Raw genomic sequence first — 24,945 nt, 5'->3', positions numbered from 1 at the left:
GCTCTCTCTTTTGCCAGACCAACAATAAGATTCTTTCTAAAACATTTTAGGTGCAGGGGTTTGTTCTTGACTGACAGCATCTTGTATATGCAATTATCCCCTCTATATCACAACTTTCCCCATTGCAATTTCAGTATGTCACGTGTTGGCATAAAAAATTAAATGAGAATTCTGGGGGGAGTTTTGTGAAAGCCACAGATGACATGCAAAAGCTGGCAAATAGCACAGAAAAAGTTTAGAAACTCAGAAATACACAAAATATATGTATAGAATTGTATGGAATGTAAAGAAAAGATTCATCCTTCTCTGGAACAAAGGAAGAACCAAAACTTTTTACACAGATTTTCCAAATCATAAGGCACTGTGCCCCTAACCCTCTAAATGGGGAAGGGAAAACTGTATTTACCAGTGTACATGTTTGTGAGTTTGTTTTTTTTCTCAGTAGCATAGAGAGGTAGATATATCATTTTTATCTCTGTATACGAAAACCTAGCATAGTACCTGGTACATAGTTGTGCTTAATAAATGATCACAGAATTGAATTTTATAGGTCAGTGTAAAAGTAGGTCCTTCCACAATGTCCGACCAGCCAATTTATTTCCAATTCTTAAGCCTCATCTTCCAGGAGGCACTAAGAGACACAATCTCACACACACAGTCTCACCTCCTTACATATCTGTGGACTTTCTTACCTATTCATAATAGAATATTCAAAGTAGAAAAGAAATTTCAGAAATAGGTGATGAATTAAAGCCATGTGGGACAGAGACCCTTACCCAAATTAGAATCAGAGACTCTCAAGGTAAAAAGCAAAAAGAATTTATTACAATCTTGAGAAAAAGGGCAATTCCCAACAGGCAAGTTCAGTAGAGAGTGCAAAGTGCAGGCTGCAAAACACAGGATTATATACAGACCCTAACAAGGAAGCCCCCTCCCCCTTCTCCCATTGGTTGGGTAGTCCAGGCTTACATTCCAATCTACCCAGACACTAAAAATATATCCAGAAACAAAGAACACTAGCCTATGGCACACTCCTATGTTAGGAACTTAATGCTAATTGTGGCAAAAAAAAATAAAAGAGGGGGGGGCAAGGGGAACTGGAGGGAAATATATATTTATAGAAGATAAGAGAATATCTGTGGCTTTTGGCCACAGTACAACTTGTCAGTGCAAAGCTTCAAGTTATAATTAGGGTACAGGTCGAGGCCACATTATTAGGAGAGGTCTTCACTCAATTTATCCCATTCATAGAAAAATGACCCCACAGGAGAAGAAATACCCTTTCAATTAGCAAAGCAGCATTGCTTTGATTATGGTCCCAGAACTGGAATGGGGTGGGGGTGGTAGGGAAAAGTAAAATATGTATATGACAAGTTAGCATGGAATCAATAACTGGAAAGTAAAGCAAAGCAGCCTTTATATAGTAATAACAGTAATAGTTCTATCAAAGTGCTTTGGGAGTAGGGGCAGATGAAAATTCTAGACCTATAAGGGTAAAATCCTCCAGGGCATGGTTTCTGACTCTAGCAGCAAGGTAAAAACATATCCAGGCTATGAATATAAAGGTCATTGATTTTTAAAGTTTTATGAATTGGGAGCCCAGAAGTTCATCAACATGAATATTGAAGTTACCAAAGATAAAGGGAGGGATTAAGATGGGAAAAACACCAGACCTAAAGTTAGCCTAAAGAAGATCAATCTGGAGATTGGTGATAACTACAACAAAGATCAGAATATAATCAGATGGAATGAATTTAGAAGGTATGATTGATTGTTCAATGACAGAAAGACCTGGAGGTGAAAATAATAAGTGATGAGTACTTACTACTCCTTCTGGCCTTGAGAAGTATATGGGGGTGGGAGAGGGAGAAAGGGAGGAAGGGGTCACATTGGCTAGCGAGAAAAATGAGGGACTGGGTCATGGATTTAATGCAACCAAATAGAATCTAGGGAGGGAAAAAAATGTTGCGGCTAGCAGCATCAATTGCAAACGATCATCTAATCACAACACATCTAAAGAATCCATCCCTAATTTGAACTAAACCAAGAGTTCTGGGATTTTACAGTATTCTAAAGAATAAATTCTCCATTTGGAGGTCATTCTACAGGAGGCATAATATTTGGACAGGAAATCATTGAGAACAAGGTAAAATAAAAATTCTCAACTTCTAATGTCTTTTTCCTCCCAAGGATTGACAATCAGAGTGCTAAATTTGCAGGTTTGTCAGGTTTAGTTGACTTCTGTAATGATTAAAGACTAAATAAGCATAAGGAGGTAAGTTATATCGCCCTCTCCTTAGAAATTTCACAGTTAAATGTCTATAACAAAAACTTGTCCCCTTAAATAACGACATTCAGCAACTAACTCTGAACATGACAATTTAATCAATCAGGTGTAGCCTTTCCAAAAATCTCTACCTTCCTAGAAACACAAGCAGCTGAAACTATAAAAGATTCAATCACACTAAAACAAGCCCAGAGCATCAATGTTTATTAAAGTTATGGGAGCTATTTATTGACCTGGGGAAATTGCAAACCATTGCAATTACTGCTGGAATTGCATTTTTACAGTTAACAAATGAATAGTGATGTTTTTCCTTTTCTCTTTTAATTGTGATTATTGCAGCTGGATAGAAAATCCAAAAAAGCAAAAGCAGCCCTCTAGCCTAGTTATTTTCAAGGAAACCAAAAAGAATTTGTCAGTTTTTAACTTGTTTCTGAGTTAGTCTTTTCTTTCTGTGTGTGCCCATGTTCCTGAACAGAAATCACAAAGTTTATAATCTGAAGAATTCTCCCTGAAGTGTAGATTAGAAGGTGTCAAAAGGTTTTTCTTTTGCCAACTCACAAGTCAGCTTCTTCTGGAGAAGTGCAGCACAATCTCCACTAAGCAGTGAGGTAATTAGGTCATTATGATTAGGCCCAATTGGCCACAAGTTTACAAAGGACTCCTGTCTTGAATTTCTCGATTTTTTTTTTCCTGTGCCCTTTAACATTGCTGGGGCAAAAGGTAAAAGTGTCTGATCATGAATGAGTGAATCACTTATTAAATGCTTACTATGCATAAAACACATTGCCAAGTGTTGTTTACAGAAATCTCTGCATTCAAATAGTTCACATTCTAGTAAGGGGAAAGGAAACAACAGGTTTCAGATGGCCCAAGGTCTTTAAGGTGCAGTGGCAAGGAGATGGTAACACATCCTGTTTTATGTTATTTTTCATTGTTAAAATTGTATCTGTTTCAACACTGAATCACCTGACAATGCACAGACCTTGGACAATAAGCCCTATCTTCTCCAGGTGCACAGTAGCTTTGGGTGCAAAGTCAGGAGTTGTCCAAGCAGTGGCTAGGTCCACTTTCCACAAGGCTGATTCCCTGGATGATAGAATGACTGCAATCAAGAATGACTAGCCGTCCAGACCCTTAGGCTTAGAGTTATGACCACATCTGTCTGAAGGGAAGTGGTTATTGAAGTGCTGACACTAGTCTGCCTTGCCAAGCATCTGCACTCCCCCATCTCCCCTTCAGGGTACCCTGCCGATTCAGTGAAACTGGCTGGCCTGCTGATTGGTCCTGAGTTCTTGAGCTGGCCTGCCACGCCATAGCAACAGATCAGCAGCTGGTTTTGATGATGGCCAGGATAGCAGGTGAATGTGAGAACATCTTTGACAAATCTGTTACTTCAGCTGTGATACTGAAGACCCAGCTCCCATATTTATTCTTCTTTTAGGAGCATAAATACTTTCCAAGATGGTAGTCATACATCCTGAGTAAAATAAGATAAGTCATAGGCCTCTTAAATTGAAATAAGAAAGTAGAATTTTTTTCACGTTAAAACCATATTTTCAATAACATTTTAACTGAATAAAACTTTAAAAGATGATGTCCTAGATTCTAAAGAAGAAATATGAAAAGGTATATATTCCACAAATACAATTCTTTGCAGAAGTATGGTCCAAGAGTGTAGCATATATTTTCATATTTTTAAAATATATTCACTGTTTAATTATTTTTAAATTCTTCTTTTTAATCTTAAAAATATTTCTTAATATGTTTGGCTTTCTAGGAGGGGAGAGAAGAGATATTGTGTGAAATTCTAATATTAAAAAATATAACAATAAAATGTATTTTTAAATGATACTTTTAGAACAAATCTTTAAAGCAAACACAGATACAATTGGGTATCTTTTTTTCCTATCAAGTTATAACTCCTATCCCTTTTCTTTTAATCCTTCTATCCAGAACCTTAATTCCTTTCCTTCACATTTAATAAACATAAAACTCACCCAACTCATCCCTGAGGTTTGTGTTTACCTCTTTAGGTTTCACAAGGCATCTTGTTTCTCTCTCAGCTGCTAGCTCTTTCCTAGTTTTTCCAACTCTCTGATACAAGAAGACTGTCAAAGAGGAATTCTCCGTCTCTTGGGGATCCTTCCAGCTTGATTATGATTTCTCTCAATGAAATAAATGTTACAAAGAAAAAAATAAAGACCTGATAGATATGAGAGATGAAGAATGAAAGATGAATCTTAAGGTTTTGAGCATAGGTGACTGATGAAATAGAGATATCAATGGAAATAAATTAGGAGATTAAAAAAAATTCTTTTCTGAGAGCAGGGGCAGAAACGATCAGAACAATTTTATATATGTTGAGACAAGAGGGCATGCATATGGAGTCTACTGGTAGTCAATCATATCACTGAAATCTGATGAAAAATTGGAACTATAAGAATGAATTTGGGGCAGCTAGGTGGCACAGTGGATAGAGCACCAGCCCTAAAGTCAGAAGGACCTGAGTTTAAATCTGGTCTCAGACACTTAACACTTTCTAGCTGTGTGACCTTGGGCAAGTCACTTAACCCCAATTGCCTCAGCAAAAAAAAAAAAAAAGAATGCATTTGAAGGAGACATTAGAAGCTGATTGAAGCACTCTGGGGAAAATGTTGAACTTTGGCTAAGGACAGGTAAGGAAGTGGTTGATTTGCAGTAGGAGGTAGATCTAAACAGGATGTGACTATAGCATCAAAGATCACAAGTCTAGAGTTGGCAGAGACCTCAACTCGTTCACTTTCATCATTTCACAGGTGTGAAAACTAAGGCCCAAGGAGGTTTGATGGCTTAGACAAAGTCACTCCAAAGTTCTCTGATTCCAGGGCCACTGATCTTCTCACTGCACTGCCTTAGTCCATTTGTCCACATCCGTCCCTGTGGAATTAGAGCTGGTTGGGTTATTCGTGGCTAGTTCTACAGAAGGGTGCCTGGTCACATCACCTGGAAGAGAGGACATGCTCCAGAAAGCAGTGAAGATTTACAAAGATTTTTTCCTTTGCAGTCCTGGAAATGAGCATACAGCCCTCCTTGGGTGTAACAGGCCTGGCCAATGAGTATAGGATAGGGCTCAGCCCTCAAGGGGCCTGAAGGAAGCCACTGAAATGTGTGATAACAGAAGGAAGACACCTGGCTCTCCCGTCAGAAAGTCAGGTTTTCTGTGACCATTTCCCTTCTCCTTATTGAGTGCCAAAGAAAAGACATTTGACTGGCTGGCTGCTGATCTAGCCTTAGATGTACAAATAAAAGGCCCTAACCAAACATTTGTTCTCTTGCCTGGTAGTGAGTCAAGGAACTACAGTGGACTTCTGCTACTTTTGTGCCCAGGATATTTACTCTTTCCTGTTCTCAGATGAAAGATGGCTAGAGATAGAATGGCCTTGTGAACTTTGAAAGACTGGATGAGCCAGCAGAGCTTACTAGTGACTTTAGCCAGCATCTATCCCAGCGGTGAGTCAGCCAAGACACCACATCCTATCAGCAAAGGAGCTATTTTGTCCTTTACTGATGTGGCATTTGGAAGGGAACTCGTGGGGACAACTGTTTTGTGGCAAACACTTCAAGTTTAAGTCCATTCTCTTCAAAGACTGAGTTGTAGAGTGGAGGGGATGTCTCCATTAAGAACATATTTTTTGCATTTTGGTTCTTGTTACATCTTTTAAATAAACATCCTTCTGTAAAAGCTAATTTGTCGTTCTTGTTTATCACTGATATAAAGGAGATAGCAACTGGTTAAAATGATGCTGAATAGTAATCAATGTAATACAATGATTGTTCCCTCAATTGCGGTGAGTGGTGATGCATATGAGTATGGAAAGATCCCTCCTAAGAGGGGGATCTAGCCTCATCAGTCAATAACTATTCATGAAGCACCTGCTATGTGCCAGGCATCGTGCTAGAGCTGCCTAATTCTTTCAGTCTTGGTCATGACCCTCTAAAATTCTCTTTGGAATCAGAGAAGAGCTCTCCAAAACTCATTTCTTTTCTCAGGAAGTAAGAGTTCAATACACTGTGTTCCTCACAGAAGCTACAAAACAGAGTCATTTCAATATAGGAGCATTGAGATTAAAGAGAAATACAATTTATGCATGGATTTAGAACATGAAAGCATCTTACAAGCTATCTAATACAACTACCTCATTTTACACAAAAGGAAATTGAGGCTCAGAAAGATTAATGACTTTTCTGAGGTATTAATGGAATAAATGGCAGTCAACGTTTGATTTCAGGCCCTTTCACGCCAAATCTCAGTAGGAAAGAGTTTCAAAAAAGCAATGGTGATTATTAGTCAAGTACTACTAAGATTTGAAAAAAAAAAAAGCTGAAGCTGAGAAAAACATTATTAAATTGACAACTGGGAAGTTTTTAGTGATTTTTGGCAAAACAGTTTTACTAAACTGGTAGGGATTATTCTAATGAGAGATTGAGTGTCAAATCAGTTGAGTGGGATCAATTAACAATTATCTGAGAAGTGTAGCAATTAATTGGTTATTTATATCTGAGATTGTTTCTACAATGACTGCCCAATGTCCCTCATTTTTTTAAAAAAATGCATAGCATATTCTTCTGAAAACAAGGCTGAATTCTGACATAACAAGTTGTATTTGCTAGAGATAAGAAAAACATACTTTGACTAATTAGTATTAGTCTGCAGCAATTAATTAGCATTTAGGTTTCACAGTATTCCCTATCCTCCTTAATTCTTTCTCTTGTTTTTCCCATAATGAAAATCCTAGCTTTTTCTAGCAACAGAAAAAGTTTTCATTCTAAATAACTCCAAGTTACTTCATCCCACAATCAAGTTTATATTTAATCTCAAGGAAGATAATGTCAAAAAGAAGCCTTATATAAAAAATAATATTCATTTTTACACTTTTCATATTAACGAAAATCTTGGAGAAGAGATGAGTGCTTGCCTAAGCAGAAAGGAACAAAATTAAGAGATCTGGTGGATGAGGAAACAAAACTGTTGATGAGATATAAGAAGTCATGAAGGTGAGGAGTCATCCAGAAAGAATTCATAGCTTGGGCCTTTTAGAGGGACAAAAGCTATATTATGATGTCATAAAGTGAACTGAATTCCTTAGCAGAACTCACAATTTTATAAGGGGAAAGATGGGATCTTTTATAGGAAAAGACTCAAAACAAGGTATGCTACCTATGCTAGTTGCTTGCCTCAGAAAATCAACTGGCAATTAAGAAATATTTATATAATAAAATTGGGGACTGACATCTATAGCCTGGACTCCAGATTGTATACAATAATCCTGTCAATATAAAAAATTCAGTTACTCTAAAGGGCCCCTCTAGGGACAAGATGGTACTGTCAGTATCCTTCCCTGGGACCCATCTAAACACTGGTTTGCTACCAGAAATGCAGCCTTTTGCTGGAGTCTATTCATTCCATCACTATCACTCTTTGTAGATGTTATGATGCTATACTTAAGAGAATCTTAGAAAATTAAACACTTTAGCAAAGTTGAAGGATATAAAATAAACCCACATAAACTATCAGCATTTCTAAATGTTAGAGCAAAATCCAACAGGAAGAGATAGAGAAATTCCATTTGCAATAATTGCAGATCACATAAAATACTTGGGAGTCTACCTGCCCCTTCAAACCTAGGAACTATATAAACACAATTATAAAAGACTTTTCACATAAATAAACACAGCTCTAAATAATTAGAGAAATATTCTCATGAATAGATTGAGCCAATATAATAAAAATTACAATTATATCTAAATTAATGTATTGATTCAATGCCATACCAATCAAACTACAAAACATTATTTTAAAGATCTAGAAAAATAATAATAATAAAAAGATCTAGAAAAAATAATAAAATTCATCTGGAAAAATAAAAGGTCAATGTATTTTTTTTTACTGTGAAGGACAGTGGCCTAGAAGTACCAGATTTCAAACTATTACAAAATGGTGATCTTGAAAATAATCTAGAAGTGTCTAAGAAATAGAATATGGATAAGATGAATAGATTAGATACACACTGTACAGGAGTAAATGTCCATAGGAACATAGTGTTTGATCAACACAAACAATCAAGTTTTGGAGATAAGAACTATTCATGAAGAATGAAATGAGCAGAACACTGCATATAGTAACAGCAATATTTTTTGAAGAATAAATGAGAATAACTAAGTTATTCTGAGTATTGTGAATACTCAAATCAATTTCAAAGTGTGACATTTAATAAGATTCTAGAAATATTATTTCTGGTAATTTAATAATTTTATTAATAAGGCCACCAGTTATTAGTAAAAAGGATGGTCATTTGGCCATCTCTCAGACCAAAGTTTAACAGGCTTCACACTTTATATACCCTTTGAAATAGTAGGTGATATATAGGACTGAGAATGACCCCTGAAGAGAGAAATTATCTCTTCTCAGACTACTTCCAGCTATAGCAGACCACTCCAGGCCTTGGACTATCTAGATAAAAGGATCTGTCTCCACCCAACGTAGACTACAAGGTGGTCAGAAAAAGTGACATAAGGACACTCTCAAGAACTTTACAATTAATTGTATGACATGGGAGACACTGGCAGAGGAGTGCCCAGCATAATGTGCCCTCATCAGAGAAGGGGCTGTGCTTTATGAATAAAACAACTGAATTAGCCCAAAAGAAATGTGAGATGCACAAAATTAGAGAAGCTTCCCCAAAGGTTCATAGGGACTATTTGTGCCCGACCTGTGGCAGAGCATCCCCAGCTTGTATTGGTCTGTCAGCCACAGTTGGACACACTGTAACTCAACTCTAACAGTCACTTTGGTCTTCTACAAGAACTAAGGACATCTACCTAAGACCCTTGCTAAGGAGATACAGGGAACTCGTTTGGTTCCCAGTGATTCTGAGGTTGACATACCTATGTATGGATGGATAAATACGAGTGTATATTGCTTTCAAATTTCACTGACAGTGCCTCCCAAATCTCACTGACCAGTTTTTTTCCCCCAGGCTCCAAGGATACAATTCATCCACAACCAACCAAAGCACAATGGGCTTCCCCACTCTAGATAATTTTTGCAAGTGTGGGTAAGGTCTGACCCAAGATCTAGAAGAGTTAATACAATTTCATTATCAAGAAAATTGAACCTAATATCAGGATTTTGGAAGCAGGGCCACTCAAAACAGGGAGAGAAGGCAGAGCTACTCTCACCCTAAATTGGTTTCTGCTTTTTCTCCCTTTGGGGGATTATCCTTTGAGTTGGAAATGACAAAACAGAAAATGCTAATGAGTTGTCATGCCCAATATCAGTAGAGAGGAGATCTGAAAAAATAAAAGGTCATGAATATCAAGGGAATCAATGAATTTTTAAAAAATGGATAAGAAAGTGACGTAGCAATACCAGATTTCAAACTTGTTTGCCCTTGATGAATTTTAGTCACCTGACTCAAAAGAACTACATCCTTGGAGTAGTGGAAGGCACTAGTAATGAAATTTAAAAGTAATATATATACATATATATATATATATATATATATACATACATACATACATGTCAACCTCAGAATCACTGAGAACCAATAAAAGGAGTTTTTATTATCTCCTTAGCAAGGGTCTTAAGTAGATGTGGTTTCCATGGAAAATAACTCTTCCAACAAAAATCGACATCTGCAATCTCTTCCAATTTATTAAAGAACACATGAAATAAATCATGAACTCCCCTGATCAACTGCTAGTCACAGTGAAATGTATATATTTTTAAAATTCTAAATAAATATGTAATAAGGAATGAGGATTATTTTCAAATTAGTGCCTATTAACCCCCCTCAAAAAAAAAAAAAAACCTAAATTTCTAAAACTTCAATTTTACTTTGTATAGAGGAAACACAGTTTTCAGCATAATATAAAACAATTCCATTGGAATAAATAGATAAAATTTATACTTGTTGTAATAAAGCAAACACTTACAATTCATGTTATATCTCCATATGGTATTAAATTAAAGGAGGAAGACATCAAGAAAGGCAAACTGGAGAAGTTGGGGAGAAAGGAAGGTATTTGAAAAAATGTTTAAAGAAAATCAAAAAATGAGAGAGGATTCAATTATACCACAAAGTAATTAAAGGAGAGGGAAATTAAGTCAAAAGTGATAAAAGACAACATCAAGAAAAGCTGGGAATATACAATTGACTTTTAAAGCTGTCTTTGGAGTGGACAATCAGGCCCTCACACAGCTCGTCTCTGGGTACTTAAATAATGTATGGCATCAGGTACAAAATATTTCCTACAGTACCCGAGATAGTTACACAAGCATTAGCTCTAAGAAGTCCTGGGCAATAGAAAAAGCATTGGCTTTGGAGTCAGAGCACCTAGATAGAAATCATTTACAAATGGTGTTTCTTTGGACAAGGTTACTTCTCTCTGGGCCTCCCACCAAGTTCTTTGATTCAAGATTCAGGACCCGTTATCTTTTCGACCCAGTTTCCTCTCTGAAACGGTTGCTAAGGTCCCTTTCAGCCTTGATTTCTTGTGAGACCAAGACAGCCCCCCAACCCAACCCCTCCCCCAAATTGGAGGGAAAGCAAACCTGGCTTTGGGACGTAATCCTGACTCTGATCCCAAGTAAATTACTTAGTCTTATGGGTCTCAATTTGTTCATTTTTTAAATGGGAGTTCGGTTGTACGGCCACTAAAGCCCTTTCAGCTTAAGCTTCTTAATTAAGGATAGCTTTTCCTCTTCCTTCCTCGCAAAGCTGGGAATCCTTGCCATCCTTTCTGGGGTTAGGAAGCGGAGCAGGAGGGTTTGGAAGGGGAAAGCTTCTTTCCCTACAGAATTAAGCGCAGGCAGCCAGAGAAAGCCAAGAAGGACCGGCAGAGAATGTGCACCCAGCGAACACTAGGGTGGGACGAGGACCAGTGTCCGGGAGGGACGAGGACCAGTGTCCGGTGGGACGAGGACCAGTGTCCGGGCGGGACGAGGACCAGTGTCGGGAGGGACGAGGACCAGTGTCCGGTGGGACGAGGACCAGTGTCCGGGCGGGACGAGGACCAGTGTCCGGTGGGACGAGGACCAGTGTCCGGGAGGGACGAGGACCAGTGTCCGGGCGGGACGAGGACCAGTGTCCGGGCGGGACGAGGAGCAGTGTCCGGGAGGGACGAGGACCAGTGTCCGGGAGGGACGAGGACCAGTGTCCGGGCGGGACGAGGACCAGTGTCCGGGAGGGACGAGGACCAGTGTCCGGGGGGACGAGGACCAGTGTCCGGAGGGACGAGGACCAGTGTCCGGTGGGACGAGGACCAGTGTCCGGGCGGGACGAGGACCAGTGTCCGGTGGGACGAGGACCAGTGTCCGGGAGGGACGAGGACCAGTGTCCGGGCGGGACGAGGACCAGTGTCCGGGCGGGACGAGGACCAGTGTCCGGTGGGACGAGGACCAGTGTCCGGGCGGGACGAGGACCAGTGTCCGGGCGGGACGAGGACCAGTGTCCGGTGGGACGAGGACCAGTGTCCGGGCGGGACGAGGACCAGTGTCCGGTGGGACGAGGACCAGTGTCCGGGCGGGACGAGGACCAGTGTCCGGGCGGGACGAGGACCAGTGTCCGGGAGGGACGAGGACCAGTGTCCGGGCGGGACGAGGACCAGTGTCCGGGCGGGACGAGGACCAGTGTCCGGTGGGACGAGGACCAGTGTCCGGGAGGGACGAGGACCAGTGTCCGGGCGGGACGAGGACCAGTGTCCGGAGGGACGAGGACCAGTGTCCGGGAGGGACGAGGAGCAGTGTCCGGGAGGGACGAGGACCAGTGTCCGGTGGGACCAGGACCAGAGTCCGGGTGACCCAGTCCCACGTGCGCGGCAAGGCACGGCTACACGATCAGACTGCACAATAGCACCTGCGTAATGAGAAGAGCGAGAGCCTCGCTTCCACTTCTCAGTCTGCGCAGGCGCTTCAAAGAGCTCAGGGCTGGCCTCTCGCACCGGTATCCGCCCCCACCTTGAGCTGGACACCACCGGCGCGGGAGAGTGACGTAGGCAGAAGCGACGCGGACAGAATTGCTCCCCGAGTTTTCGCGTGTGTTTTAAGGAGGAAACTAGTGGAGGCGCCATGGCGGCCACGTCTAAACCCAAGCTGTCAAAGAATCTGCTGCGGATGAAGGTACGAGCCGTCTTAGCGGAAGATAGCGTGGGGTCCCTGAGGAAGACTGAGACGGCAAAGAGGGTCGAGGTCCCCGAGCTAGTCCCAGAAGCGGAGGTCGGAGGTGGGAGAGGAAAACTGAAGCCAGACCATAGAGGGTTTGAATGACAAACTCAGAGCTAGACCTTATTCTCAGAGAAGTAGGGAAAAAAAGTATTTTGAAGGTTTTCAGTGGGAGACTTACATAATCAGAGAGAAGTTCTAGAAACGAACATTCCTCTGTTAGCAGGGCCCTTTTCCCAGTCACTTTGTTATGATTTTCCCTCTATTTACACATCTAGAAATTTTACTTATTTATCTCATTACTTAGGCTTCTCGGAGAATATAAAGTTCTTGAGGCCCGGGGCCTTTTTTTGGTCAGCCTGTCAATAAAACATTTATTAAGTTCCTATTAAGCCAAGCACTGAGCTAAGCCCCTCAGGTATTAAAAAAAATAAATACAGACCCTGTCCTCAAGAAGCTCACTGTTTAAAGGGGAAAACAATGTGCAAACAACTATGTACAAACATGCTTTATGCAAGATGAATTAGAAATAATCGACAGAGGAAAGACATTAAACACATCAGTTCCTTAGACTGCCTTTAGAAAGAGGAGTTTTAGCTAGGACTTTAAGGATGAAAAAAAAAGCCAGGAAGCAGAAATTAGGTGGGAGAGAATTTCATTTTGTCTTTTTTATTCCCTAACACCTAGAACAATACCTGGCACATAATAGACTTAAAAGACTGGACAATATTAGTCAATAAAGGTTCAGACTGAATTGGAAGAGAAACTAGAGGTAGAGACAAGAAATGGTGCCACCTGAATTAGGACAGCAGCCGTGAACAGGAGGTGGAAAAGTTGGAAAAATAGAATGATTTGATTTATGAACTGAATTGGAAAAATAGAATGATATGATTTACAAACTAAAACATGATGAAGGCATATCAACAGTGAGTGTTTACAGTTAATGCTGAGGTTTGGTAACCAGAAGAACTGGGGATATGTCATTGAAAAAAAAAAGATCAATATGAGTGGAAAATGGTAGAGGAAGGAGATAGTCCTGTTTTTAATTTTGAGGTGCTTGCAGGACATCCAGCTAATAGAGATTTTCCAGATATGGTCAGAAATGGTTAGAAAACTCAAGAGAGAAAAATTGGGATTGAAGGTAGAAGTTTCTGAATAAGCACTGTGGTTGTTGTGCTTTGAAATCCATGGCAGAGTTTTAATAGGTCTAAAGAATAATGTTTAGCCATTGTAGGCTTCAGAGAGAAAGGAAGAAAATAATAGGCCTTTTTGTTTGTCTCTCTTCACTGCCTTCTCACCTGCCATTGGGTTTTTCTTTTTTTATTTGATCATAAAATGGAATCTAATATTCTAAAATGTATTGTATTTTTAAATCAGCTAAAATTAACTTTGTATACATCCATCTTACTCTTTGAAAATAATGATTACAAATGTTTTGATGATAGCTTTGATGAAAATGTGAGAAGGAAACATTTTTTAAAATTTTTCTATAATAGTTCATATCAATAACCATTCAGTTGACCAAAAGATGTAGAAAAGATGAGATCCTTCTTTACAAAGATTGTTTTTCATTAAGGAATCTCTCCTGTATAGTTTAAGATCATACAATATTCCTTGATAATATGCCAACCCAAATATTGTGATCCTCTGTAACCCTCTGATTTTTATCAAGGGAGACATAAAACAAGAAAATGGTTTCACCAAAACTGGATATAAATACCAAAGATTTTCATCAGTTTTGTCATAGAAGATATACTGCCCATGATCCAGTTGTTTTTAGAGATTCCCTTTAGATGATGGGATTTTTCCAGTGCTTCCATTTATAGATGATATTCTGATAGCATTAAGCCCCAGAACCTTAAAATCTTCAGTATTAGTCAGAATTGGTCAGTTTATTCAGCAAAGTACAAACGAATGGCAAGTAAGTGCCTATTGTCCAGACTATAATATGAACAGTTAGATGTCTGTGTATTGATATCATTACTTGTATTTGGCATAGGCATTGCAAATGGACAAAAAATTAGACCTAGAAGTAAATAGGAAGAGTGGGCTGGATTACATCTAATATTTTTTTGTGGTGCTTTTATGATTCTACACTTTAGGAAGCTAACTCATGTTTTAACATTAGACTTCTATTGAAATTCTGTTTACAAATCATGTCATATTATCTTCTTTGGATCAGAGTTGCATTTAACACATAGGGCAGAGGAGAGACACAAGTTAAGTGAAAATGATGTACCTGATTCTATTATACTTCCTTTTACTGAGTTTCTCCAATATTGCATTTTTTAAAATAAATTCAAAGTTTGTAGTATCAAGCAAGTCATTTAGTGTCATTTTTTCAACAGCATGTGCTCACATTCTGTAAATGGAGTGTTTCAAACTATTATTATATATGTTATGGTGATAAGTGACCTTTGATGATACTATTCCAGTTGTTTGGGACTGCCATGAACTACATCCATGTAAGACAGCAAACTGAATTGATAAATATTTGTGTGTGTTTGACTGCTCTACTAACTACCAGCAATTCCCTATCTCCCTCTTCTTAGGTCCCCCATTCCCTGAAACATAGCATTATTGAAATTGGGCCAATTAATAATCCTACAGTGACCTTTAAGTGTTCAAGTGAAATCTATTTGGCATATTTTATTATTATCTTATTTTAAGAAATTGCCACAACCATCCCAGCCTTCAGCAACCACTACCAGGATTAGTTAGTAGCTATCAACATCAAGGCAAAATCCTCTATCAGCAAAAAGATTACTACTTGCTGAAGGCTCAGGTGATGGTTAGCATTGTTTTTTTATCAATAAAGTATTTTTAAATTATGGTATACATGTTCTTTTTTTATTGAAACTTTTTATTTACAAAATGTATGCATGGGTAATTTTTCAGCATTGACCTTTGTTCAAAACCTTCTGTTCCAAATTATCCCCTCCTTCCCCCCCATTGCCTCCCCTAGATGGCCGGTAATCCAATACATGTTAAATATGTTAAAATATATGTTAAATCCAATATATGTGTACATATTTATACAGTTATCTTGCAAAAGAAAAATCAGATCAAGAAGGGAAAAAAACTGGGAAAGAAAACAAAATGCAAGCAAACTACAGAAAGAGTGAAAATGCTATGTTGTGGTCCACACTTAATTCCCACTCTCCTCTCTCTGGGTTTAGATGCCTCTCTCCATCAGTGCACAAGTGGAACTGGTTTGAATCATCTCATTGTAGAAGAGAGCCATGTGCATCAAAACTGATTGTCATATAGTCTTGTTGCCATGTATCATGACTTCCTGGTTCTGCTCACTTCACTTAGCATCAGGTCATGAAAGTCTCTCCAGACCGCTCTGAAATCATATTGCTGGTCGTTTCTTTACAATTCCATAACATTCATATACCATAACTTATTCAGCCATTCTCCAATTGATGGGCATCCATTCAGTTTCCAGTTTCTAGCCACTACAAAGAGGGCTGCCACAAACATTTTTGCACATGTGGGTCCCTTTCCTTCCTTTATGATCTCTTTGGGATATAAGCGCAGTAGTAGCACTTCTGGGTCAAAGGGTATTTGATAACTTTTTGAGCATAGTTCCAGATTGCTCTCCAGAATAGTTGCATCTATTCACAGTTCCACCAACATACATTGATTTTTTAAAAAACAATATTATTGCACACTTAAGAGACTACCATATAGTATAAACATTTTTTTTTTTTTTAATGCACTGGGAAACAAAAAAACCTCATATGACTCATTTTTTTCCCAATATTTACTTTGTGGGGTCAAATGGAACAGAACTTGCAGTATCTTCAAGGTGTGCCTGTATTTCTTAACAGTAACCTTTGCTTAAAAAGAAATAAGGGATGTTATACAGGAAAAGTATGATTGGTAAGGAGGTAGACCAGTCATGTAATGATAAAAGATACAACAGGTTAACAGACAATTAAGAGAAAGAACGCTAGATTATTTAGCAAATTCTCTTAAGTCAGTCAATAAACATTTACTAAATATTTACTATATGCCAGGCACTATGCTAAGGATAAAAAGGAAGTCAGAAACAGGGTCTTTGACCTCAAGGAGCTCTCATTCTAATAGGGGTGGGGAACAAGACACAAGTAACTGCACATATTAGGTATATGCATTGTAGCTGGAAAGTTATTAAGGGGAAGGGAGAATGGGTGTGGGGATCAGGAAAACATAAAAGTCCCCCCTTAGAATATTGAATTTGAGCAGAAGCTTCCAAATATATGGGAACTGAGGAGTTAAAGACTGAAAAGGAAGACTGACAGCCCCATTGGAGTCATTAGATGGAATGTCATGTTTGAGCAACAGCAAGTAGGCCATTGTAAATGAAACATTCAGTTTGTGGAAAGGCTACTGTGTAGAAAGAGTCAAAAGATAAGGGAATCAGGTTGTAAATGACTTTAAATGCCAGAGAGGATTTTATATTTGATCTCAGAGGTGATGGGAGTCCTGGAGATATATATATATGTAGGCAATGGGAGGGAGAAGGAAAGGGTCTGACTTTTGTTTAGGAAAATCCCTTTGACTTCGGAGTTGAAAATGGATTGGAATAGAGAGAGACTTGGGACAAGATGATAAATTAGGAAACCATTCCACTGATAGGGAATTCCACAAAATGATTTTCAGAACATACCAGTTGAGGGAATAAAATCTTGAATCCATGAAAGTTTTAAAGTTAATTAAATTTAAACACTGTCTTCATCCACTTACTTGGCTGATCACATTGTTTTTAATCTGTCCAGTTCATGCAAAGAGGATTGGATGCAGAAACTAAAAAACAGCTAGAAGAGGAAGAAAAGAAAATAATCAGTGAAGAACACTGGTATTTGGATTTACCTGAACTTAAGGAGAAAGAGTAAGTTTATGGGAGTTTGTATCTGTAATGTCTCATTTATTCTAAAGAAATTTTCTGTAATGAGAGTAAATCAAATGTAAATGAACTGCCTAGGAAGATTTGCTAATCTTCTTTCCGCATTTTGATGCTATTTGCCGGGGGAAAAAATTTATGAGGTAGTATATTCAGACTTGATTTTTTTCTTTAGTTAAACCATCTCTATCTTTTCCCATGTGTCTACTAAGAACCTAAAATTGGTTAGTTTTGCATTTTATTCTTGGCTTTTATTTGCTACTCTTTATTGCAAATATTAAAGAAATGGTATTCATATAAATATATTTCCCCCTTTAGGAGTTTCATAATAGAGGAGCAGAGCTTTATGCTTTGTGAAGATCTTTTGTATGGAAGAATGTCATTCAGAGGGTTTAATCCAGAAATCGAGGTATTTAATAGTTACTCCAAATCTGGGATTTTTCTAATTTAATTACTTCTACCAGTAATAGATTTTTTTTTTAAATATAGTTTAATCTTAATGGAAGATAACAGGTCTTAGAGTATATAGAACAGCATCTGGTCTTGTCATTTGAAGCTGGGATTTTATAATCCCAGTCTTATGTAAGAATATCAGGATTTTGATTCAGATGATGATATTTGTAGCAAAAATTTTTTCTCGTTGCTCTTTATCGATGTATCTCCCTTTTCTATAACTGAAGTTTCCCTGTAAATTATTGTGTAAATTAAATTTAAATTCTTATACATAGGATATAAAGGCAACCTATGACACATTCTTTTATCAATCCATAGAGTGGTTATTGCTAGAAGAGACATTAGAGGTCATCTGGCCAGCCCCCTAATTTTGCACATGAGGTAAGTGTGGCCAGAGATGAACTGATTTGCTTTCAGGTCACATACAATTTATGATTCCAGAGCCAGAATTGGAGCCACCTTATCTAATTCAGATTTAGTGCTCTGTCTACTATATTGTACTTTAAACAAATGATCATTACCTGATTTATCTATTTTTGTTCATCTGGATTTTCATAAATCAGGTTTGTGATAAAGTAAGCTTATGCAGTAAAGATTTGTTCCCCTTTACTTTGAGGAACTTTAATAGTTTTATTTAATTCATCAAATTCTGCCTGCTATATACTCCTGTCATTGGTGCAGGGAAGCAGTGCAGAGATGAATTTACCAATTTCCCTGGCTTTAAGGACTTTATAATTTGATTAACTAACCAATGTGGTAATGAGAAGATAAGGAACTAGGCAGAAAGAGGATGAAAATTGGTAGGAAACAGTCCTGAGAAACAAGGAAAGAGGATCAGATATACCTAAGAAATGAAAATGTTCCATCTTGCCCTACTTGTGTAAAAATCCACAGAAGGCCAGAAGACTCAAGGGTTGTGATCAAGTTGGGAATCTTGGACTAGCCCCTTAAAGGCCTTGGGTCTAGACCTACTGTAAGATCCCAGTAACAAGAGAACTTCAGAGTATTTTGTGTTTTCTTCACAAAGTAGGTTAGGAAGTGTCCTTGTCCAAATGGGAAGAGTCTATATTTCTAGTGTCTTATATGAGTGTGGTCTCTGGGGTCTGCCAAACTAGGTACATTAATAAAATAAATAGCTCATCTTTATGGAGCATTTCAAATTTTATAAAGCACTTTATGTATATTCTTGTCTGATCCTCACAGTAGTTCTGAGATTATTGGCATTTCCAGAGAAATAAAGTGACTTGACCTTTATTTCAGAGCTAAGAAATGTGTTAAGCAAATTCTATCCTAGGTCTTTTCAAGGTGTGATCTGTTCACTAAACTACATTATATAATCCTTCACCTTCTGGACTAGAGCTACTTAACTTTGGCTTTTGCCATGCCTACTGATAACATAGCAAAACTGCCATCCATAGTATAATTACATGAAAATTCAGTAAAGACTGAACTGATAGCATTTGATTTGTGTCTTTATTTCAAACACACACAAGGATCCATGCATGTAAGCTCAAGTGCTAGAGAACGAGTTTGGGACAAATTTCTCTGACTTGAACAAGAGTTGAGTCCTCAAGAAAAAGGTAAATATCAAGGTTGTACTCCCATGCCAGCCTCAGGAATTGCAAGGGCTCCAGGAAGTGGGACTAATCCATTTAGAGTTAAGGAGTATTTAATGTACCATCATGATAACATTTGGGAGCATCTCTGAATGAACAGTACAAAAGAGATTTCTATAGTGGTCTCATACAAAAATCTTCTAACCATCAATCCTATGTCATTATTTCAATTAATCTGGAAAAGGCTTTCCAAATTTGGATTGCTAAATATTGATTTATCATTTCTGGTTTTTAAAAAGGGGCAAAATTTTGGTATTATTTCATAGACTGTAATGTAACAGAAGCAGAATTTACCTTAATAAATGATGTAAGAGTTTCACTCTTCTCCAAGAAATACTAAAAATGTCACAGGAAGACTTAGCAGTGTTTGGGGCAGATAATTAAGGGCATGGACAACAATCCAAGAGGAGAGGACGTGGATAGCTTATAATCAGTACTACTAGAATGACCAGCCACACCAGTGAGATCAGAAATTCATTACAGTAAATTCTATATCATAAGACTTTTGAAAATTGGTGGTTTTCATGTGTAAACATATTTATATGTTTGAATAATCTGGTAGTTTGGGTGGGAGAGACAATTTGAAAAAAAAAAGGAAAAAAAAAACAGTAGAGAGCAAAAAGTTTCTGGATCTAGGCAGAAATTTGCACTAGACAGCCAAATTGTAGGATTCTTTGGTTACCTTTATCCTTAAAATCTGTGATGCTTAATTAGAAACACATCAAGTGGAGATTTGAGAGTTTCACAGAATGTAGGTTCTATTTTTAGTCTAAAACATATCTTTAATCTGGGTTTTCTGTAGAAGCACATCACAAAATAAGGGTTCTACTGAGGTGTTAGATTTAAGTTGCTGCTCCACAGTTGTTTGTTCCATCACCCATCTTACAGTAGCATTTACAGAATCTGGCAATATTTGTACCAGAAAGCAATCTGGAAGGAACAAGCATTTCTTAACTTTCTCCCGTGTGCTAGATACTGTGTCTTACAAATATTATTGTATTTCATCTTCATAATAGCTCTGGGAGATAGGTGCTCTTATAATCCCCATTTTACTGATGAGGAAACTGAGGCACAGATGTTAAATGATTTGCCAAAGATCCACAGTTAAAAATTATCAAAACATTTTAAATATTATGAAAGATTGTAAAAATTCTGAAGCTGTCTTCTTGACTTCAAGCCTGGAACCTATCCACTGACAATACCCCAAGACAGCCTATATTCTGTGGTTCTGTCACCTTTCCTCAAATACAATAGTAGCCTACAAATGCAGTGACAAACCCACTGGACTGGAAGTCAGGAATCACTAGGTCCAGTTTCACTCTGCTGCTAATCGTGTGATGACTTACCTTTCTTTGGGCCTAAATCTTCTCATCCATGACATGAGGATGACCTCTAAGGCTCTCTTAGTTAAAATGCTGTGAATCTGAGTCTAAAAATTTTTCAAGTAGGTATATCTTAAGTAATTTTATTTATTGTTGTTATTATTATTATTATTATTATTACTGAAGCAATTAGGGTTAAGTGACTTGCTCAGGGTCATATAGCTAAGACATTTTAAGTGTCTGAGATCAGATTTGAATTCAGGTCCTCCTGACTTCAGGGTTGGTGCTCTATCCACTGCGCCACCTAGCTACCCTGTTTTAAGTAATTTTAAATGGATTTCAAAAGAACTTGAAATTCAACTAGAAATTAAAGATAACTTGTATTTTGAGAGGGGATAATAGCATCATAAAGGAAATGGACTGTGGAGTAAAATTTACCATCAGTACAAACTTACTTCCTATATTAAAACATAATGATTCCATCTACATAGGAAGGACTATGTGGGAAACTTTTCAATGTTACAGAACACAGCTAATCTTATAAATCAGCCAGCAGATAGCTCTTTGAAATACTTAGAGGATAAGTGACTTGCCAGTCACTTACTTGCCAGCAACACACAGTGAGTACCAGATGGGATCCGAACTTAGGTCTTCCTGAATCCAGGCCCCACACTTTATAATGCCATGATCTCTAAATGTTATTGATAGTTTATAATATCTAAATTTTTATATGATTACTATAAGTAGTTTATAGAAGATTAAAGTATACTTAATTAGAGTAGTCTGGGGACAGTACTTCATAGATTAAACAGTAAAACAAAATCATTTAGGCATGGAGATTTATTCAAAACAAAAGAATCTTTAGAATATCTTTCAAACAATTTTTTTTACTAAATTATATAACTTAAAACCAGGTTAGAAGTTGTTATTTCTTACTCAGCAAAAATCTAAGCATTAAACAGGTGGCCAAAATAGAATATAATTCTTACAAATAAAACTTGTACCCTTCTTGGCAATCTCAGTTACTAAAGTGAGTGTGTGTGTGTGTGTGTGTGTGTGTGTGTGTGTGCATGTATACATATACATATACATATATTTTTAAAGTATCGATGTCCAAAACATTATGGGACAGTATTCATCTTTGGTTAGACTCAAGATGCTTACTATTACGAGCAGGGCACTAGTCTAAGACTAGCGTGGGATCCCACTAGCTAAGAGTTGTACAAAGAGATAGTGTGATAGTGACAAGAGTTACAGATTTGTAGTCAGAGAACCTGAGTGATTATTACATATATAATTTCATCTTTATTTTTCCAAATAATTGTGAAAGGAGGGGAAGAAATTATATGCTTTCTTAGATCCCTATAGGTTATAACTATTTTTGTCTTATAAGCTTTTTCTGTAAAAGAAAAGGCACTGACTTAACATTCATAAATCCTGCATTTTCTTGTCCGTCTGTGCTATTAACTGCAAGTGTCTTAACATTTGTGAGCCTCTATTTCTCCAGAAACTCAAATCTACTTATTAAAATCAGGGGATTAGATTGGATAATCTCTACATCCCTTTTAATTCCTAATAATTTGTGATTCTATGACTTCTGTTTTTCACATTGTATAGTTTATAAATTAAATTTGTCTTCTGCACAGCCAGGATTCTTGCTGAGACCACAGAACATCTGGGTTGTGATGAAGTTGTTTAACTACATTTGGAAAGCCCCCAACAGACATGTTTTAATTTACATGCTTTGACAATTACAGATGCAATATTTTCCAAATTGATGCTAAACCAGCTCCATGCAATTGGGGTTGTTCATTCTCTCTGTCCCTTCTAATTCCCCCATACCTATCAAACCAAAAAAGACTCATTTGTATATAGTTTGTGTATCTCAAACAGCCACTGACCTTCCTTTTAAAACTATGAATGGATATCTAAGATAGAATTTGAAAATGTTTTCATTGAGTTAGGTTTTACTTTGTGATATTAAGTAGTTTTCTTTACTCTTATTTCTTGACAATAAGAAAAAGGTTAAGGGAATTACATGATCCTTAAAATAAGGAGAAAATCCTTGCCTGCATTTATTAATTTCTAGTAGCATGACATATTTAGAACCTATTATTTTGACTTGTTTTTGTTTATTTTCTAAGCACTGTTAGCTAACAGTGTTAGAAGTTGACATTTACTTTAATCCTTTATAAGTTAAGGAAAATAGTTTGAAATGATTTCTCTCCTACTTTTTTCCTGCTCTCCCTTTTTTCCAGGAAGAAAGCAGTCCTACATAAAGCTAGAGCTCTATTAGAGACAACTCTAATGTTCTGTTTCTTTTATTATTATTATTATCAAAACTTTTTATTTTCAAAACATATGCATAGATAATTTTCAACATTCACCCTTGCAAAACCTTGTGTTCTGTGCTCTTGTTTCTTTTCAAGAAATTAATGGTCCAAATGAATTCCAAAAATAAAGATGAGGAAGTTGAAGATGTATCAATGGAGGCTGATGTGTCTGATGAAGAAATGGCCAGACGGTAATTAGCCATTGTTTTTTGGAAAGCCTTATAAGAGCATACCAATTATACCCCAACATATACTGGTATTTCTGTCACTCGTTCTCCCTCAGGGTTGGGGATTCCAAGGGCTAGGAAGAGGGAGTAGAACAGGATGAAGACACTGAAAACACATTATTTGAATCAATATTCTTTTCTAATACCAGCCTTAAATTGTTGTTCACCCCAGGTGGGCCATCTTAGTGATTCTTGATAACATGATAATTGATACAAAACTTATTCCTTTATTTTAGTAAGAAATAAAAAATAACATGACAATGAATATATTTATTTTGCTCTAGGTTTGCACAGTTCTTCTGACTCTAAGTCTCTGTTGCACAATCTAGGCTTCTACTACTGATTTTAATTATGCTTAATAATCTCATTACAAATACCACTTGAGATTATTGAAAAATCATAATTCACACTTCTAGTGGATATCTTTGACAAAGAGAAGATCTAATTTAGTTCCAATTGATCAATGGTGGACAGAAGCAGCTACACCCAAAGAAAGAACCCTGGGAAATGAGTGTAAACTGTTGGAATTTTTGTTTTTCTTCCCAGGTTATTTTTATCTTCTGAATCCAATTCTTCCTGTGCAATTAAGAGAACTGTTCAGTTTTACACACATATATTGTATCTAGGATATACTATAACATATTTAACATATACAAGACTGCTTGCCATCTAGGGGAGCGGGTAGAGGGAGGGAAGGGAAAAATTGAAACAGAAGTGAGTAAAAGGGATAATGTAAAAAATTACCCAGGCATGTGTTCTGTCAGTAAAAAGTTACAATTAAAATAATAATAATAATAATTCACACTTCTAAAACTGAATTTGCTATTATAATTTCTTTATAGGTATGAAAGTTTAGTGGGCACAATTGGAAAGAAGTTTGCTAAAAAGAGAGATCGAGCACAGTATGATGAAGATGAAAATGGTAACATAAAATCAGTTAAAACTAAGAAGACATTTTTAAAGCCTCGGGAATAGACTAAGCAAAATATCCAGGAAGTTCTCTGGTTTATTTTGAGACTTTCTAATTAGAGTTGGTTGTGTAATTAGTAATGTTATTATACTTATTTGTAAAGAAATTTGTAACTTTTGAAACATATTCTGTTCCAGAAACAGATGTGTGATGGATGTTATACATCCTTGGCTGAAGGGTTGTCATTGACTGTGGGGTTTTTAACCTTGATCTGTTAAACATAACAAAAACAAGCAATTGGTCCCCAAAGCATTTCATTTGAGAGAATAGTGGTTTCTTCCACCTGATCATTTAATTCAAAATCTTGGATATAAAATGACAGTACTGTTTAAATTGTCCTTGGTATGTTTACACTATATTTTAAAATATTAATTAAGATAAGCCAATAAATCCATTTGGGAATAAAGAAATTTTATAGCACAAGTCTTTTATAGAGAATTCATTTATTTATACATACGGACAGGATGGAAATGTTATCATGGTGGTAACTCCCATTCTATAAAATAGTTTTTTGCTGTTAAGTAAGATTATTGCTTCTGGCATTCTGCATATTTGTCTTGATGAATGTTTACAGCTCCTAAAGATGGAAAAATATGTCCTGAAATAAATTTTTTTTCCTTATATATTTATTGGTTCTTTCAGTCA

The 24,945-nt window shown here is 37.3% G+C and overlaps 1 protein-coding gene across 1 annotated transcript; it reads left to right on the top strand.

Moving 5' to 3' along the window:
* The first annotated feature begins 12,313 nt into the window (after positions 1-12,313).
* On the top strand, positions 12,314-24,723 carry MPHOSPH6 (M-phase phosphoprotein 6). The gene is made up of 5 exons (XM_051976185.1): positions 12,314-12,446; positions 17,255-17,367; positions 17,698-17,788; positions 23,200-23,294; positions 24,173-24,723. Exons 1-5 carry the CDS (start codon positions 12,396-12,398, stop codon positions 24,303-24,305), a joined length of 483 nt encoding a protein of 160 aa, XP_051832145.1. The 5' UTR covers positions 12,314-12,395; the 3' UTR covers positions 24,306-24,723.
* Positions 24,724-24,945: the final 222 nt, after the last annotated feature.

Source organism: Antechinus flavipes, chromosome 2, assembly GCF_016432865.1.
Source record: "Antechinus flavipes isolate AdamAnt ecotype Samford, QLD, Australia chromosome 2, AdamAnt_v2, whole genome shotgun sequence".
Taxonomy (NCBI): domain Eukaryota; kingdom Metazoa; phylum Chordata; class Mammalia; order Dasyuromorphia; family Dasyuridae; genus Antechinus; species Antechinus flavipes.
This window is presented reverse-complemented; position numbering and strand designations above follow the sequence as displayed.

Coding starts and splice junctions, on each gene's coding strand:
- MPHOSPH6 (XM_051976185.1), top strand. CDS start 12,396: ATGGCGGCCACGTCTAAACCCAAGCTGTCAAAGAATCTGCTGCGGATG. Junction 12,447..17,254: donor AGAATCTGCTGCGGATGAAG/GTACGAGCCGTC, acceptor TAATCTGTCCAG/TTCATGCAAAGAGGATTGGA. Junction 17,789..23,199: donor GGTTTAATCCAGAAATCGAG/GTATTTAATAGT, acceptor TTTCTTTTCAAG/AAATTAATGGTCCAAATGAA.